We start from the raw sequence: 16,269 nt of genomic DNA, 5'->3' as shown, positions 1-16,269 counted from the left end.
TGTAAGATAAGAGAAAGAAAAAGATAAAAACAAGAAAGAATATTGTGTTGTATGACAAAAGAGAAAAGTTACGGAGAAAGAATATTTGCCAAAATTCTTATTTACATACACAATTCTGATTCACCTATAAAAGTAAAAAAAATGCATCTCTGGAGTTCTTCTCTAGCACCTATCAATTATTGACAAACATCTGAATGTTTGGTTCAAAAAATTATTATAAAAGTGATCTTCATTGTTCTATATAATAAGGCTTAGATTCACCCCAAGTAATTCTTAATCAGATTTCTTTTACTCTACGTTGTCTATATGTACAAACCCATAAGAAAGGGAGGTTACTTAAAATTAACGGACGTTATGGTACTTTCGTCAAACTCCATGTCTTTACAGAGATTTAAAATTCTCACTTGGGACATAAATTTAATCTCAAATTTACAAGCACATCTCCATCTCTAATTGAATCTAAACTTCACTGCACTAACTCAAAATTAACTATAATTTTTTGGTTAAGTTCAAACATAAGCGTTAACTGACACCTAAATTGCATCACCAGTAGATCAAACACAAAGACTGAAAAAATAATATGTTCAAACCTAAATTCCAAGTCGCAGTTGTTGCCACCGACACCATGGCAGGCATGGCCATAGCACAGCACCGCAAGGTACGCACTGAGGCTACTTCCCGCGACCGATTCACCTATTTATGTTATCGATTCAAAATTGGGGGATTTTTGCATTAGGTGGATTACCTAAATGGATAAAAATACCCCCATTCTATTAAAAGTTAACAGACGTTTGTGAGTGACTGAACCAACAAGTTTCCTTGACAATTCTTGTGTGTTTTTATGTTAATAAATTCTTACAATGAAAATAATAATACCCATTACCTAAACTCATAAAACTTTTTAATTTCCATAAACAAATAAATAATTATTTTGGGAAATGTTATGTTGGGGAGACAAGATTGGTATGTATACTTGTAAGGAGCGTTTGGATCATTTAATATTTTATTATAAAGGTGTATTATATTAACGGAAAGCAAAATCACCTTGAAGATTATTGAGAATGTTTAGAAAATGTGTTTGGTTGGTTCGAATAAATTGGTAAATAATAAGTTTGGTTGGGAGGATAAATAGGTGGATATATTATATAGATTATTAAATTGCCCTCTTTTTTAAATATTAATATAATAATATTTTTTATTATTATTTTTTGAATTATTTCTTTTAAATTCCTACATTTAAAATTTTACTAAAACACCATAGCCATATAAAACTTTAATTTGTACCAAAATCACCTCCATCCACCCCAAGCCACTGCCGGTAGCTAGCCACCACCGTCAGCAGTCGACGAAATGGCACACAACTAGTCATATATGGTTGACCGTGCGCTGGCAAAGCTGGAAATGGCCATGGATCACAAATCCATGGCTGAAAAACAGCCAGATGTATGGTCATTTCACGGCCACATTTTTTGTCGTTAAACGGCCATAGAAACGCCATATCTAGCCGTTTCCAGCCATTGATTTGTGATCCATGGTTGGAAAAGGCCTTACCGGTGCACGACCAGCTAGATCTTGTTGGTCGTGTACCATTATCGCGATTTGACGCTGACGGTCGCCAGAGGTGAGTCACGATCGGCGGTGGTCTTGGGTGGCGAAGGGTATTTTGTTAACTTTTAAACTTTTTGTGACTTGAGTGTTTTAGCTAATTTCTCAAATGTAGGGAGGTTAGGTAATTGTTATTTGGTAGACATTTGAGGGCAATTGTGTCCAAAATAGTTTTTAATTAAGGACAAAATAGGTAAACGAATATTACCCTCATTATCTTATTTACCTCCGATCCAAACGGCCCCATAAAGGCGTGTTTTCTGGCAAGATCAATAGTGAAAATCACAAGTGTTGGTCTCCATGATCAAAAGTAACAACATAAATTTTTTTTTTATCGGAGGTGTTCGGATTAGTTTGTGTGCACCTTAACTTATCTTTTAAGCCCCTGAAGTTGACGATGGATAAATCCTCTCAGTGGCCACCCTTATTTGAGCCTATGGAGACTCAAACTCAAGAACCTATGTTAGATCTCTTTGCTCTTTTACCATAGACCACCTAATGGTGGTTACAACTTTTACATTGCATTGTGTACAAACTAAGAAATGTCATCTTCTCTATTGATGACATTTAAAAATAAAAAATAAAAAAATTCCTAGTTTCTGAGTATTTCTTGTACCATCAAGTAGGTGATTCGTGATGTTTTGGACAATTAATGGAACCAACAGTTGAAGTAATGTCCTTTATTTTAATTGTTGAGAGATTATAGCCATTGTTTTAAAAACCGGACCGGACCGGCCGAAACCGATCAGGTGTTCGGTTCGAGTCAACACTAAAACCGTTATTATATAATAACCCACTTTAATCCGTTTAAAAACTAGATAAAATCAGTGAACCGTCGGTCCAATCAGACCAACGGATAAACTGGTCAAAATTTTCAAAAATCCCTAACCCTACGCAATTGCAGCCCATTAATTCTGATTTCCTTTCTTTGTTTCTCAGCTTCTTCTCTACGAAAATTTCTCTCTAAAATCCCACTCAAATCGCAATCAGCTCCACTCCTTGAAGTTTGAAATCGCAACCATTCACGAAATCGCAATTGAACTCTCTGAAATCGATGACGACGTCTTCCTCCCTCGCCGAAAATCGACGACGACAGCTCCGTTCCTCGCTGGAAATTGACAGTGACAGCTCCATTCCTCGATCCAGGTAATAAACACGTCATTCCTCGATCCAGCTTCAATAATGATGATTTCGTTGCAAACTTTATCTGGAGCAATGTTTTTTGTGGATTCATTGTTTTTATTTTGCATAATCTGTGATATTTTTTATACTTTAAAGCTTTCTTAAAAAAGTACACATTGTTTGTTTAAACGTATTTGTTTCCTTTGGGACATCTTCACAATAATTTTCGCCTCAATTCTTTAGGGTATCTTTTTAAGCTGAAGCTATTCTATCATTTAGAGTGCAATAATACGGAAATAAAGGCTCTCTTTAATCCTCAGGAGTAATGTGTTGTAAGCTGCTGTGTCTTAACTATATTTTTATGAAATGAGGGTCTAGCTTCAAGAAACTGATTAAAATATTTTAGGATACGGTGAGTTAAATTTTTAATTGAATGTTGGAATTGGAGGATGTTTGTTATAATTTGTTCGATAGATTTCGGGAAGAGTAATTTTTGCACAGGTTTTAGGGTTCAACAGACTAATTAGGGTGTGGTAGGTTGATTGAAAGTTTAACTTAAATTTGTTACATTGATTTATAGCCATCCAATGGTTTAGAAAGTTTATGAATTGAACGTTAAAAGCTAATAGTAATTTTGTAAGTAAAATTCTATGTAGTTTCTTTGTTGCTGCTAGGGGTGTTCGATTCCGGGTACCCTACACTTTTTGAAGGAACCGGAACCGGAATCAGAATCGGAATCGGAACCGGAACCGACGGTTCCTTGAAATTTGGAACCAGAATCGAAACCGACGGTTCCGGTTCCTAGGTACCCATAACCAGAACCTGTAACAACGGTTTCGGTTCTAGTTCTGGGTACCCTGTATAATTACATGACCCCCCAAAAGTTTTTAAAATAGCAAAAAAAACCCTTAAAAACTTACAAATACCCCCCCACCTGGCACTTGTTAACAAAAATAAAATTACAAATTATAAATTCAAAATTACAAACTCCATTACTTTGTAAAGGTAGATTCTCAAAAGTTAAACCAACTTACTTTAAATATTATGAAATATAAATATAAATGTATTCACATTACTTTTTCTACAAAAAAATTTTATTAACCGCCCTAATCTTTAATTTTATTTTATATTAGTCTCGATTCCTGGTTCCGGTTCCTAACTATAGGAATCAGAACCGGAACCGCATAATAATGGTTCCAAAAATTTGGAACCGGAACCTACCCATTAACGACTGGTTCTGGATAAGAACCGAAACCAAACCCAGGATACCCACCGGTTCCGGTTCCAACCGATTCTTTTGAACATCCTTAGTTGTTGCAATCTTATTTAAACACGTTATGGTGTGATATTGTCAAGTTTTAACTTTAATTTGTAGCTCTAATTAAAAGTAATTTATGTAGCTGAGATGAAAATAGAAGGTTAAAAACTTTTTTGTAAACTGAATCAGAATAGCCAATTTCTATGTTCATTATCATTGGTGCAGATGGAAAAGAAAAATGGACGTGTAGATTGTCTTTTTTTTTTTTTTAACTGTGGTATGGATATGTGGTTCTCAGAGGATTTGCCCGTGACTTTTCCTTAACCCAAGGGATTCTTCAATGTCAGTAGTGTGTTCAACAACATAGTTGGGAACCATAAATATGTAATTTAATTTGATGTTGAGTTGAGCTAATAGAGTCAGAAAAGTTATTGAAATTAGTTATTTGAGAAACTTGACATTTTAGGGTATTATAGCAACTTAGAAGGTGCTTTTGCTTCTGTCTAAATGGATGTCATTTGCAGGGCCCAATCTTAATGGACTGTTCGGAAGGCAATCTGGTACAACACCTGGGTACTCCTACTCTGCTGCTAACAAGAACATGGCTGTGAATTGGGAGGAAAAGACATTGTACGACTACTTGCTCAACCCCAAGAAGGTATGATCCCTATATTATAAGGAAAAAAAAGAGGGGCAGTTTGTGTGATCAATCCTAGACAGAAATTAAACTTCTTCTGTACCAAAGTTGCTTCTTAGTATGTCATGTTGAGTTTCCTGACACTTTTGAAACCTTTATGCAGTACATTCCTGGAACAAAGATGGTTTTCTCTGGTTTGAAGAAGCCACATGATCGTGCCCACCTCATTGCATACTTGAAGCAATCCACCATCTTAAAGCGTTTGCCGATACTTTGTTTTTCCCAACCATGCCATTTTGCAGTTGTTGGAGATTGTTTCGCTAAGCGGATGTAATACTATTTTTTTACCAATAAAATATAATAGACCATTTAGGTCACCAGCCATGCTCTTTGTACCATGAGCATTGCTAGTCATTGCTCATTTGAGAGAAAAAAAAAAAAAAAAAAGGAAAAAGTTGGTGTCATTGGCAAACATATCATTCAATTCAAATTGCTGGTTCTAATTATATTTCATAATATTTACTTGGTAACAATTAAATTGTTATTGTCTTATTAAAAAAATGAAAATCCTTTAAAAAAAAAAAAAAAAAAATGATTTTTTATGTGCCTATGTCATCATGCTGATGTGATGATATCACCGATCCAACCGACGGTCTAACCTGTTGGACCGGTTAACCCGTGAACCGAAGAGCAGAACGGATTACCCTCCAATCTGGGTTTTAAAACAATGATTATAACTACAAAAAAAAAAAATGTATAAAATGGAGGAATATTGAAAGACCATTAATTATTAGCTCCGTTATTTTCTTTTTAAGTGTTACTTCTACATGACAAGAACAAGAAATAAATGTAGATTAGATTTTTTTTTTTTTTTTTATTCTGCGAAATAATTTGTTGTGTCTTCAAAGGTGGGCTCACGTGAGATGGAGCTCACTCAACCTCGCCAATGTTCTAGGTTCGAGTCTCCCCCATTGGCCTTTGGTGAGCAGGTGAGGTGATATATATCTACGTCCCTGGATTGATCTCACTAGTAGAGCTCAGCTTCACTTGACATAGGATATGTGAATTTATTAAGGATTCTACTCTAAAGGTGCGTATGTTGTTCAACTATGATTTTTGTTAAGCATTTGTAAATAGAGTTACAAAACAAATCTACATATAAACAAATGTATCAGATGACAAAGTAAATTTACACAGGAATCTCTACATTCTGCTGATTCCTACTTATCAATATCAATATTTTGTAGTACCAATTTCCAAGCTGTAATTTTATAGTACCAATGATACGTAAAAAAGAAGAAGAAGAAGAATAATAATAGTAATTATAAGTTTCAGAAAGGATTCGAGACAATCTGGCATTAACATAGAAAAATAGGAAATCAAATTTGCTGCTCAAACAGAGTTTTAAGGAATTCATAAAGACTCAGTCATGAAAAGCAAAATCAAATCATTTATATGGGTATAAGGACAGCCACCACAAAATAACATAATGAGTACTCATCCACCGAGCTAGAACTGCTTTTCATGACTGGTCTATGGAAGTCTAGCAGGTGTTTAGCAGGTGTCTAATGGAGAAGATATTACTTACTAAATGTGGGACGTTCATATGGAGCCATGTCTTCTTTCGAGATAATTGTCAGCTCTCCTCACTTAATACCTTGCTTAACAAATTCCCTAGCGGCATATCCAGAAACCACGCCACCACCAAGGATCAGTGCTGGTAGCTCAACGAAAGATGATACCCGACTTAGCATTCAAATAAATGGTTCAAAATAGCATAAGTATATAACTAATTAAGGAAAATGCATGTCTTATATATGATAAAGTTCTAAGGACAACACTATTTAACATATTTATTCATTGACCAAAGTGATCAATTCCAGAAACAAAGGAATAAGCAGGGGAATTACATAGTATAAACCAAAGTAACACAAAATCCACAAGTCAATCACAAATTGATATACATCATTTGAGATAAAAAGTCTGCCTTTTTTTTTTTTTTTAATCAATAGCTTCTTTTAAGACTTTTTAAACTGATCCTCATGATCTAATTTTCTAAACTGTGGATTGCTTTTGAAGCTTCTTAAATTCTATCAAATCTTTAACACAATCCAACAGAATCTCATCACATACGCATTTATTGAGAAAATAAACCTATCACAATAGAGCCAAAAAAAAAAAAAATCAATGCATTTATTGCAGATTTTTAATAGATGAGCACATGGAGAATGTGATAATATGATCAAATTTATATATATTTGATGAAATTCTATTAAATGAATGTGCAAAAAATATGGTAGGTCTGTTCCACTAAGAGTACTTTTGTTAAATACTTTACGTTTCTAGATTTTTCATAATTCCCAAAAAAAGAAGACAAAAACAAAATGTCAAGTATTCCTATTTTTCCTATAAGAAAAAATTAGCAATATAAAACTGTAGAAAATCAGTACAGCCAATCATCATAGCTGAGACAGAACTTGTCATAGCCGACACCTACAAGTATACCTAAATCTTACAAGGAATAATTAGCAATATAAAACTTTAAAAAGAATAATGAAATATTTCTTTAAAAGTAAAACAATACAAGACTGTGTCCTCTATGTTTCTATAATGCAATTCATACTGGATTATTGAATATTGTATTCTAGGCTTAATTTTAGTTTTTATGAATATAGAGGTATCAAAAACATAGGTTTTCATTCATTTTCAAGATTGATGGACATTAAAAACTAGTTTCCATATTGAGACAATTTTTTTTTTTTTTTAAATATTTATATTGAATTTGAGTCATACTATCTTTTCCAAATTTGTATATCAGCCTTTAATTATATTTATATTTCTCACCTGTCTTCTTTAGAGGAAAAACCCAGCTCCTCCTTCAAAACATCCAAATAATCAACCGCAGGCTGGACCTTAGCAACTTTGGCAATGGCCTCATTTTCTTGGAAAGTCCCATTCATAAGGAAAGCTCCAGTGATCTTGCCCGATTCTATCCAAAATATTCCAAACTTATGATTTCCTGTTGTGGGATCATTGTCTCCAACCAGTAAGCTCCTTCCAAAATTGCTACCATAGAACTTCCATGAGAGATCAACAGAACGAGAAAAAAGGTAAGGGAGGTAGTCATATTCCTCAATTGTTTTGCCTGTCTCACTTGCCTTGATAGCCTTCACAGCCTGCTCAGCTGATTTGTAGGCATGGTCAACATGCTCAACTCTTCTCATCTCATTGTACAATTTCAAAGGGAAAGTAGCAACATCTCCCACAGCATAAACATTAGGAACACTTGTCCTGAAAAATGCATCAGTCTTTATTCCACCCTTCGCCTCTTCAACCTGCCCCTTGAATAATGATGTCAGAGGTCTAGCTTCTACATCAACAAAAACAATGTCAGCTTCTAGCACCCTGCCATCCTTTAGTGTCACTTCTTTGACATCTCCATCAGAGTCAATTGTGAATCCAGCAGCAACTGTTCCCTTAATAATTTTGATTCCTTTATTGGCATAATAACCCTCATAGAAAGTAGCAATACCAGCGGTGAAGAACCAAGGCCCACACCATGGCTCAGAATAAACCATAGTAACATCAAAACTGTTGACTCTCAAAGCTGCACTAACTTCAAGACCTATGTATCCTCCTCCAATTATCACAGCCTTCCCATTTTTCTTCTCCTTAATCGCATCAACCAATTTGACAGCATCATCAATGTCTCTCATGTAGAAGATATTTTTCGCATCAGTTCCTTGTACACCAAAATCTTTCAACCTTACCGGTGTGGAACCAGTTGCAATTATCAATGTTTGATACCTGAAGACTTGGCCAGATGCACTAACAAGATCCCTGGAAGTAAGCTCTACTTCAACAATTTCTGTGCTAAGGATCAATTCTATTCCTTTCTCTATGTACCACTCCGGAAGCTGTCTCTCTCCTCCACTTCCAACACACACATGGAAATCTGGAAGTCTAGCAGGTCGCTCAGGGAGAAGATATTCCTTGCTAAGTGTGAGATGTTCATATGGAGCCACTGCTTCTTTGGAGATAATTGCAAGCTCTCCTCTCTTAACACCTTGCTTAACAAACTCTCTAGCTGCATATCCAGCAGCCACGCCACCACCAAGGATCACATACTTGAATTCATAATCAGCATCAGTATCTCTACAAAAGATGATATTGATTTTAGCATTCTAATGGATGATATTTCTCAATCACAAAAGTTAAAAGTTCAAGATATCATAAGTATATAACTAAAGAGAAAAGGTTTATTATAACACATTCACCAGAATCATCAGTTCAAAAAACAAAACAGATAACACTAGATGTACAAAGTCTTCCTACGAACTTATGTGTCGTAAAGTGAATGGATGAATGCATATAAAAAGTCAATCAATAACTCTTTAATAAATGTAGATGTATGATAAGTCAATGAAAGGGTAGTTACATGTCAGTCTGTGGGCAAAGTAGTTGGGAATAATGTTTGTAAATAATGTGCCATTGAAAAGTTTAAGGTGATACATTATCGCTCGTTTTATTTTTTTATTTTTGGTTTTCATTCTGTAAGTGCATATATGACTAAAAGATTTAAAATATAGACAAGATAAAAAATGATGTTTCATGCTTTGCTTTATTAATATATTTCATATTTATCACAACCTATTAATAAAATAAAATGTTTTCATCATTTTTTGATGTTGTTTACAAAAAACACTAAAAATTGCAATTTCAAAATTTAGAACATAAAATAATACCTACATTTTTATTGAGGAAAGAAGTGGGATGATTAGGCCGAAGTGGTTGGTGAAGTCATAATTTTTTTCTTGCTTCGATAACCAGGCTTCAAGTCTTTGGGGATTTTTTCATTTTTTTAATTGATATCACTTCAAAAATTCCATATGCGTGTCTAAAATAATGGATCCCTAGCTGTACACCCAGCAGCAATGCCAACACCAAGCATCATGTACTTGATGTGTCAATCACAAGTTATCAATTTCAGGATTGAGCTAAATAGTATACAATATAAAGTTTCAAAATAGAGAGCAAAAGATATAATATCACTATGCAACTAATGCAAGTTACATCTAAACCCATGCAAATTCACTACATGCTTGATTTGAGCTATATCGGGACATAAGTTAAATAAACGAAAAAAATATCTGTTAATTATCTTTAAATCAGAGAATTAATTCGAACCTAAACTAGTTTGAAAAATAACAGAGTTACAGTCACAGAGAAAATCCTTCCAATGATGGAGTACAAAGAAATGGATAACCAGGATATAGGTTTCAAAAACAGAGACTTTGCCTCATTTTTTGTATCACTGAGATAAACAAATAGCTTAGAAATAGACACAACAGATTTCTTTTTGTATGTATATTGAATTACAGTAATACTATCTTTCCTAAATTTGTCTCTCGACCTTTTGTGTTTCAAGTGATATAGATAAAAACTTAGATGCAAAGAATAGTTCGTATTCCATTAGCATTTTTAGATTATTACTGATCCATATATAAAGTTACTCACTTGTATATTGCTTTCAAGGAATGACCCAACTCCTTTGTCATGACATCTAAGTTTTCAATAGCAGGCTGAAGCCTAGCAACTTTGGCAATCATCTTATTTTCTTCAAGGGTCCCACTCTCAAGGAAAGCACCAACAATCTTTCCCTTTTTTATCCAATATGTTCCAAACTTACGCGCTGAACTTGCTGGATTTCTAAATAGCACCACCTCACCAACAGTTTCACCATAAAAATGCCATCAGAGATCGAAGACTCGAGAATAGAAGTATGGGATGTAGTAATACTCATCAGTTGTTTTGCCTTTCTCATTTGCCTTAATGACCTTCACAACGTGCTCAGCTGATTTGTAGGCATGGTCTACATGCTCAACCCTTCTCATCTCATTATATAATTTCACGGGGAAAGTAGCGACATCTCCCACAGCATACACATCAGGAATACTAGTCCTAAAAAATGCATCAGTCTTTATTCCATCTTTCTCCTCTTCAACCTGCCCCATGAATAACGATGTGAGAGGTCTAGATTCTGCATCGACAAAAACAATGTCAGCTTCCAGCACTCTGCCATCCTTTAGTTTAACTTCTTTGACACCCCCATTAGAGTCAGCTGTAAATCCCTCAAGATGTGTTCCTTTAACAATTTTGATCCCTTTACGAGCATAATAACCCTCATAGAAAGCAGCAATACCAGCAGTGAAGAGTCGAAACATGCACCATTGTTCAGGATAAACCATAGTAACATCCAAATTATTGATTTGTAAAGCTGCACTAACCTCAAGACCGATATGTCCTCCTCCAATAACCACAGCCCTCCTCTTCTTCTTTGCTTTAACTGCTTCCACCAACTTATCAGCATCATCAATTTCTCTCAAGTAGAAGATATTTTTCGCATCACTTCCTTGTACACCAGAATCTGTCAACCTTGTCGGTGTGGAACCAGTTGCAATTATCAATGTTTGATACCTGAAGACTTGGCCAGACGCACTAACAAGAGCCTTGGAAGCAAGATCTACTTGAATAATTTCTGTCCTAAGGATCAATTTTATTCCTTTCTCTATGTACCACTCAGGAAGTTGTCTCTCTCCTCCACTTCCAACACACACATGGAAATCTGGAAGTCTAGCAGGTGTCTCAGTGAGAAGATATTCCTTGCTAAGTGTGGGGCGTTCATATGGAGCTACTGCTTCTTTAGAAATCATTGCAAGCTCTCCTTTCATAACACCTTGCTTAACAAACTCTCTAGCTGCATATCCAGCAGCCACACCACCACCAAGGATTACATACTTGAATTCATAATCAGCATCAGTACTACAAAAGATGATATTGGATTTAGCATACTAATAGATAATATTTCTCAGTCACAAAAGTTGAAGTTCAAGATAACATAAACATATAACAAAAGAGAAAAGGTTTAATATAACATATTCACCAGAATCATCAGTTTAAGAAACAAAGAGATTAAACAAAACATAATNCAAAATCTGTCAACCTTATCGGTGTGCAACCAGTTGCAATTATCAATGTTTGATACCTGAAGACTTGGCCAGACGCACTAACAAGAGCCTTGGAACCAAGATCTACTTTAATAATTTCTGTGCTAAGGATCAATTTTATTCCTTTCTCTATGTACCACCCGGGAAGCTGTCTCTCTCCTCCACTTCCAACACACACATGGAAATATGGAAGTCTAGCAGGTGTCTCAGGGAGAAGATATTCGTTGCTAATTTTGGGACGTTCATATGGAGCCACATCTTCTTTTGAGACAATTGCCAGCTCTCCTTGCTCAATACCTTGTTTAACAAAATCCCTAGCTGCATATCCAGCAGCCACGCCACCACCAAGGATCACATACTTGAAGAATTCATGATCAGCACTGGCAGCTCTGTGAAAGATTATATCCAAATTAGCATTCAAACAGATGATATTTCTTAATCACAAAAGTTCAATTTCAAGATAACTTGAGTATATAACTAATTAAGGAAGATGCATGTCTTATGTATGATAAAGTTCTAAAGACACCACTATTTAACATATTTATTCATTGACCAAAGTGGTCAATTCCATAAGCAAAGGAATAAGCAAGGGAATTAGTTTAATAAAAGGAAACTTTTAACATTAAAAAAGGTAACGATGCATAAAACTAAGACATTAAATCATCCAGAGACAGTGGATAAGTTCATTATCCAGAAGAGAGGTTTTACTTCATTTCTGAGATTGATCGAGAGAAAGGAACACTAATAATTAGCATATTGTTTCCAAAACACGATAAAATTTTACATAATCCAAATTTTGAGAAGAGAATTTATCTTTGAAAATAAAAACACCATATAAGGTACTGTGCCTCGTAAATATGACACATAATCTGTCATACAAAATTTGAGTTACAAACTTCAATACATAACTAAAATTACATAGTATAAACCACAGTAACACATAATCCACAAGTTCAGCACAAATTGATATACGTCATTTGAGATAAAAAGTCTAATTTTTTTTTTTTTTTTTTTATTTTTTTTTAAGACCATAGCTTCTTTTAAGGCTTTTTTCACTGATCCTCATGGTCTAATTTTTTAAACTGTGGATTGCTTTTGAAGCTTTTTAAATTCTATCAAATCTTTAATAGATTATTGCATCATTAATGTACAATCCATCAGAATCTTACCACATAAGTATTTATTGAGAAAATAAAACTATTACCATAGAGGCAAAAGAAAATCAATGCATTTATTGCAGATTTTAAATGGATGAGGATATGGANCTTGGTTTTCATTCTATAATTACCCATATGACTAAAAAATTAAAAATATAAAGAAGATAAGTAAAGATGTTTCATTCTTTGCTTTATTAAAATATTTAATATTTACCACAAGCTATTAATAAAATAAAATGTTTTCAACATTGTTTGATATTGTTTACAAAAAACACTAAACATTGCAATTTCAAAATTTAGAACATAAAATAATACCTCCATTTTTATTTTTTATTTTTTTAATTGATATCGCTTCAAAAATTCCATATGCATGTCTACAATAATGACTCCTTAACTGTACACCCAGTAGCAATGCCACCACCAATGATCATGTACTTCGTGTGTCAATCACAGGTCATCAATTTCAGGATTGAGCTAAATAGTATACAACATTATGTTTCACAATAGAGAGCAAAAGATATAATATCACTATGCAACAAATGCAAGTTACATCTAAACCCATGGAAATTCACCACATGCTTGATTTGAGATATATTTGGACATAAGTTAAATGAAAGAAAAAAATATTAGTTAATTATCTTTAAATAAGAGATAAATTAATCCTAATCTAACACTAGTTTGAAAAGTAACAAAGTTACAATCACAGAAAAAATCCATCCAAGGATGCATTACAAAGAAATGAATCATCAGGATAAAGGTATCAAAAACAGAGACTTTACCTGATTTTTTGTATCACTGAGATGAACAAATAGAGTAGGAATAGAGACAACAGATTTCTTTTTGTACGTATATTGAATTTTGGTAATACTATCTTTCCTATGTTTGTACTTCGACCTTTGGTGTTTCAAGTGATATATATAAAACCTTATTTGCAAAGAATATTTCATATACCATTAGCATTTTTAGATTATTACTGATCCATATATAATGTTTCTCACCTGTATATTGCTTTCGAGGAACGACCCAACTCCTTTATTATGACTTCTAAATTATCAACAGTAGGCTGAAGCCTAGCATCTTCGGCAATCGTCTTATTTTCTTCAAGGGTCCCACTCTCAAGGAAAGCACCAACAATCTTCCTCTCTTTTATCCAGTATGTTCCAAACTTACGCACTGAACATGCTAGATTCATGTTTCTAAATAGCACCGCCTCACCAACATTTTCACCATAAAAATGCCATGAGAGATCAAAGACTCGAGAATAGAAGTATGGGAGGTAGTCATATTCCTCAATTGTTTTGCCTTCCTCACTTGCCTTGATGGCTTTCACGGCCTGCTCAGCTGATTTGTAGGCATGGTCTACATGCTCAACCCTTCTCATCTCATTATACAATTTCACAGGAAAAGTAGCGACATCTCCCACAGCATACACATCAGGAACACTAGTCCTAAAAAATGCATCAGTCTTTATTCCATCTTTCTCCTCTTCAACCTGACCCATGAATAACGATGTGAGAGGTCTAGTTTCTACATCAACAAAAACAATGTCGGCTTCCAGCACTCTGCCATCCTTGAGTTTTAACTTCTTTGACTCACCATTAGAGTCACGCTGTAAATCCGTTCAGGTGTGTTCCTTTAACAATTTTGATCCCTTTATAAGCATAATACCTCATAGAAAGCAGCATACCAGCAGTGAAGAGTCGAAACATGCACCATTTTCAGGTAAACCATAGTAACATCCAATTATTGATTCTTAAAGCTGCACTAACCTCAAGACCGATATATCCTCCTCCAAATCACAGCCTCCTCTTCTTCTTATGCTTAACCGCTTCAACCAACTTATCAGCATCATCAATTTCTCTCAGAGAAGATTTTTCGCATCACTTCCTTGTACACCAAAATCTGTCAACCTTAGTCGTGTGCACCAGTTGCAATTATCAATGTTTGAACCTGAAGACTTGGCCAACGCACTAAACAGAGCCTTGAGAAGCAAGATCTACTTGAATATTTCTGTGCTAAGGATCAATTTTATTCTTTCTCTAGTACCACTCAGGAAGTGTCTCTCTCCTCCACTTCCAACACCACACATGGAATCTGGAAGTCTACAGGTTGTCCATGAGAAGATTTTCCTTGCTAAGGGTAAGCGTTCATAGAGCTACTGCTTCTTTGAAATCATTGCAAGCTCTCCTTTCATAACACCTTGCTTAACAAACTCTCTAGCTGCATATCCAGCAGCCACGCCCACCACAAGGATCACATACTTGAATTCATAATCAGCATCAGTACTACAAAGATGATTTGGTTTTAGCTTCTAAGTAATATTTCTCAGTCACAAAAGTTAAAAGTTCAAGATAACATAAATTATAAACAAAGAGAAAAGGTTTACTATAACACATTCACCAGAATCATCAGTTTACGAAACAGGGATTAACAACAAACGATAATACTAGATGTACAGCTCTTTCACACGAACTTATTTATCATAAAGTGATTTAGATGAATGCATATAAAGTCAGCTCAATGATTGCTTATAATATAGATGAATCACATCCATAAAGAGTAGTGACACCTCAGTTTGTATATTTAGTTTGTACATATAGCACCAACAGGAAAACGATGCAAGGCAAAGTAGCAGGAATAATGTTTGTGAATATGAGGAATCGAAAAGTTTAAGGTAGTCCATTATCTTTTTTTTTTTTTTTTTTTTTTTTCGTTTGCATTCATATCTTATCTGTGACAATTGCAAACATTTGCACATTTGCAAAAAATAATAACAACAAATAAAAAGGAATATAGTAATACATGACTAAAGATTTAAAATAGAGAAGATAAATAATTATGTTTCTCTCAGCTTTATTAAAATATTTCATATTGATCACTAGCATTAATAAATAATGTATTCTTTTTTTTGATATTGTTTTCAAGAAACAGTAAATGCAATTTCAAAATTAATACACAAAATGAATCTCCTTTATTTATTTTTCATTTTTTAATTGAATTGTTTCACTCCATATGCGTGTCTAAAATAATGACTCACTACCTGTACATCCGCCGCAATGCCACCACAGGATCTGTACTTGATGTGTCAATCAGTGTCATCAATTTCAGGATTGAGCTAGCATTTACCACATAAGTTTCGCAATAGAGAGCAATTATAATACCATATGCAACTAATGCAAGTTACATCTAAACCCATGGAATTACCACATGCTTGATTTGAGATATATGGACATAAGTTAAATGAAAGAAAAAATATATGTTAATTATCCTTATATCAGACGTTTATTCAAACATAAAACTAGTTTGAAAAATTAACTAAGTTACAATCAGAGAAATCCATCCAAGATGGATTTCAATAAATGGATCATCAGGATAGAGGTATTGTTGTCACTGATTGAACAAATAGCTTAGGAATAGAGACCGGTTCCTTTTGTAGTGTCTATTGAATTTCGTAATACTATCTGTCCTAAGTACTTCCTCGGC

The 16,269-nt window shown here is 34.3% G+C and overlaps 2 protein-coding genes across 2 annotated transcripts; one reads left to right on the top strand and one right to left on the bottom strand.

Moving 5' to 3' along the window:
- The first annotated feature begins 4,478 nt into the window (after positions 1-4,478).
- Positions 4,479-4,956, top strand: LOC116116651 (cytochrome c-like). The gene is made up of 2 exons (XM_031402704.1): positions 4,479-4,643; positions 4,786-4,956. The coding sequence occupies exons 1-2, from the start codon at positions 4,497-4,499 to the stop codon at positions 4,954-4,956; spliced, it is 318 nt and encodes a 105-aa protein (XP_031258564.1). The 5' UTR covers positions 4,479-4,496.
- A 1,013-nt stretch (positions 4,957-5,969) lies between these two features.
- LOC116116650 lies at positions 5,970-15,885 on the bottom strand. The gene is given in 8 exon segments (XM_031402703.1): positions 5,970-6,339; positions 7,467-8,777; positions 10,140-11,444; positions 13,785-14,392; positions 14,394-14,653; positions 14,656-14,756; positions 14,946-15,071; positions 15,827-15,885. Coding segments are annotated over 8 exon segments (3,813 nt in total). The 3' UTR covers positions 5,970-6,296.
- Between the last annotated feature and the right edge of the window lie 384 nt (positions 15,886-16,269).

The sequence above is a fragment of the Pistacia vera genome, unplaced genomic scaffold (genome assembly GCF_008641045.1).
Source record: "Pistacia vera cultivar Batoury unplaced genomic scaffold, PisVer_v2 Contig78, whole genome shotgun sequence".
Taxonomy (NCBI): Eukaryota; Viridiplantae; Streptophyta; class Magnoliopsida; order Sapindales; family Anacardiaceae; genus Pistacia; species Pistacia vera.
Note: the sequence above shows the minus strand (reverse complement) of the source record. Positions and strands in the feature narration are given on the sequence as shown.

Bases quoted from the DNA above. Each gene is read 5' to 3' on its own strand.
- LOC116116651 (XM_031402704.1), top strand. From the start codon at position 4,497: ATGTCATTTGCAGGGCCCAATCTTAATGGACTGTTCGGAAGGCAATCT. The intron at 4,644-4,785 runs GTATGATCCCTA...ACCTTTATGCAG, and splicing joins ACTTGCTCAACCCCAAGAAG to TACATTCCTGGAACAAAGAT.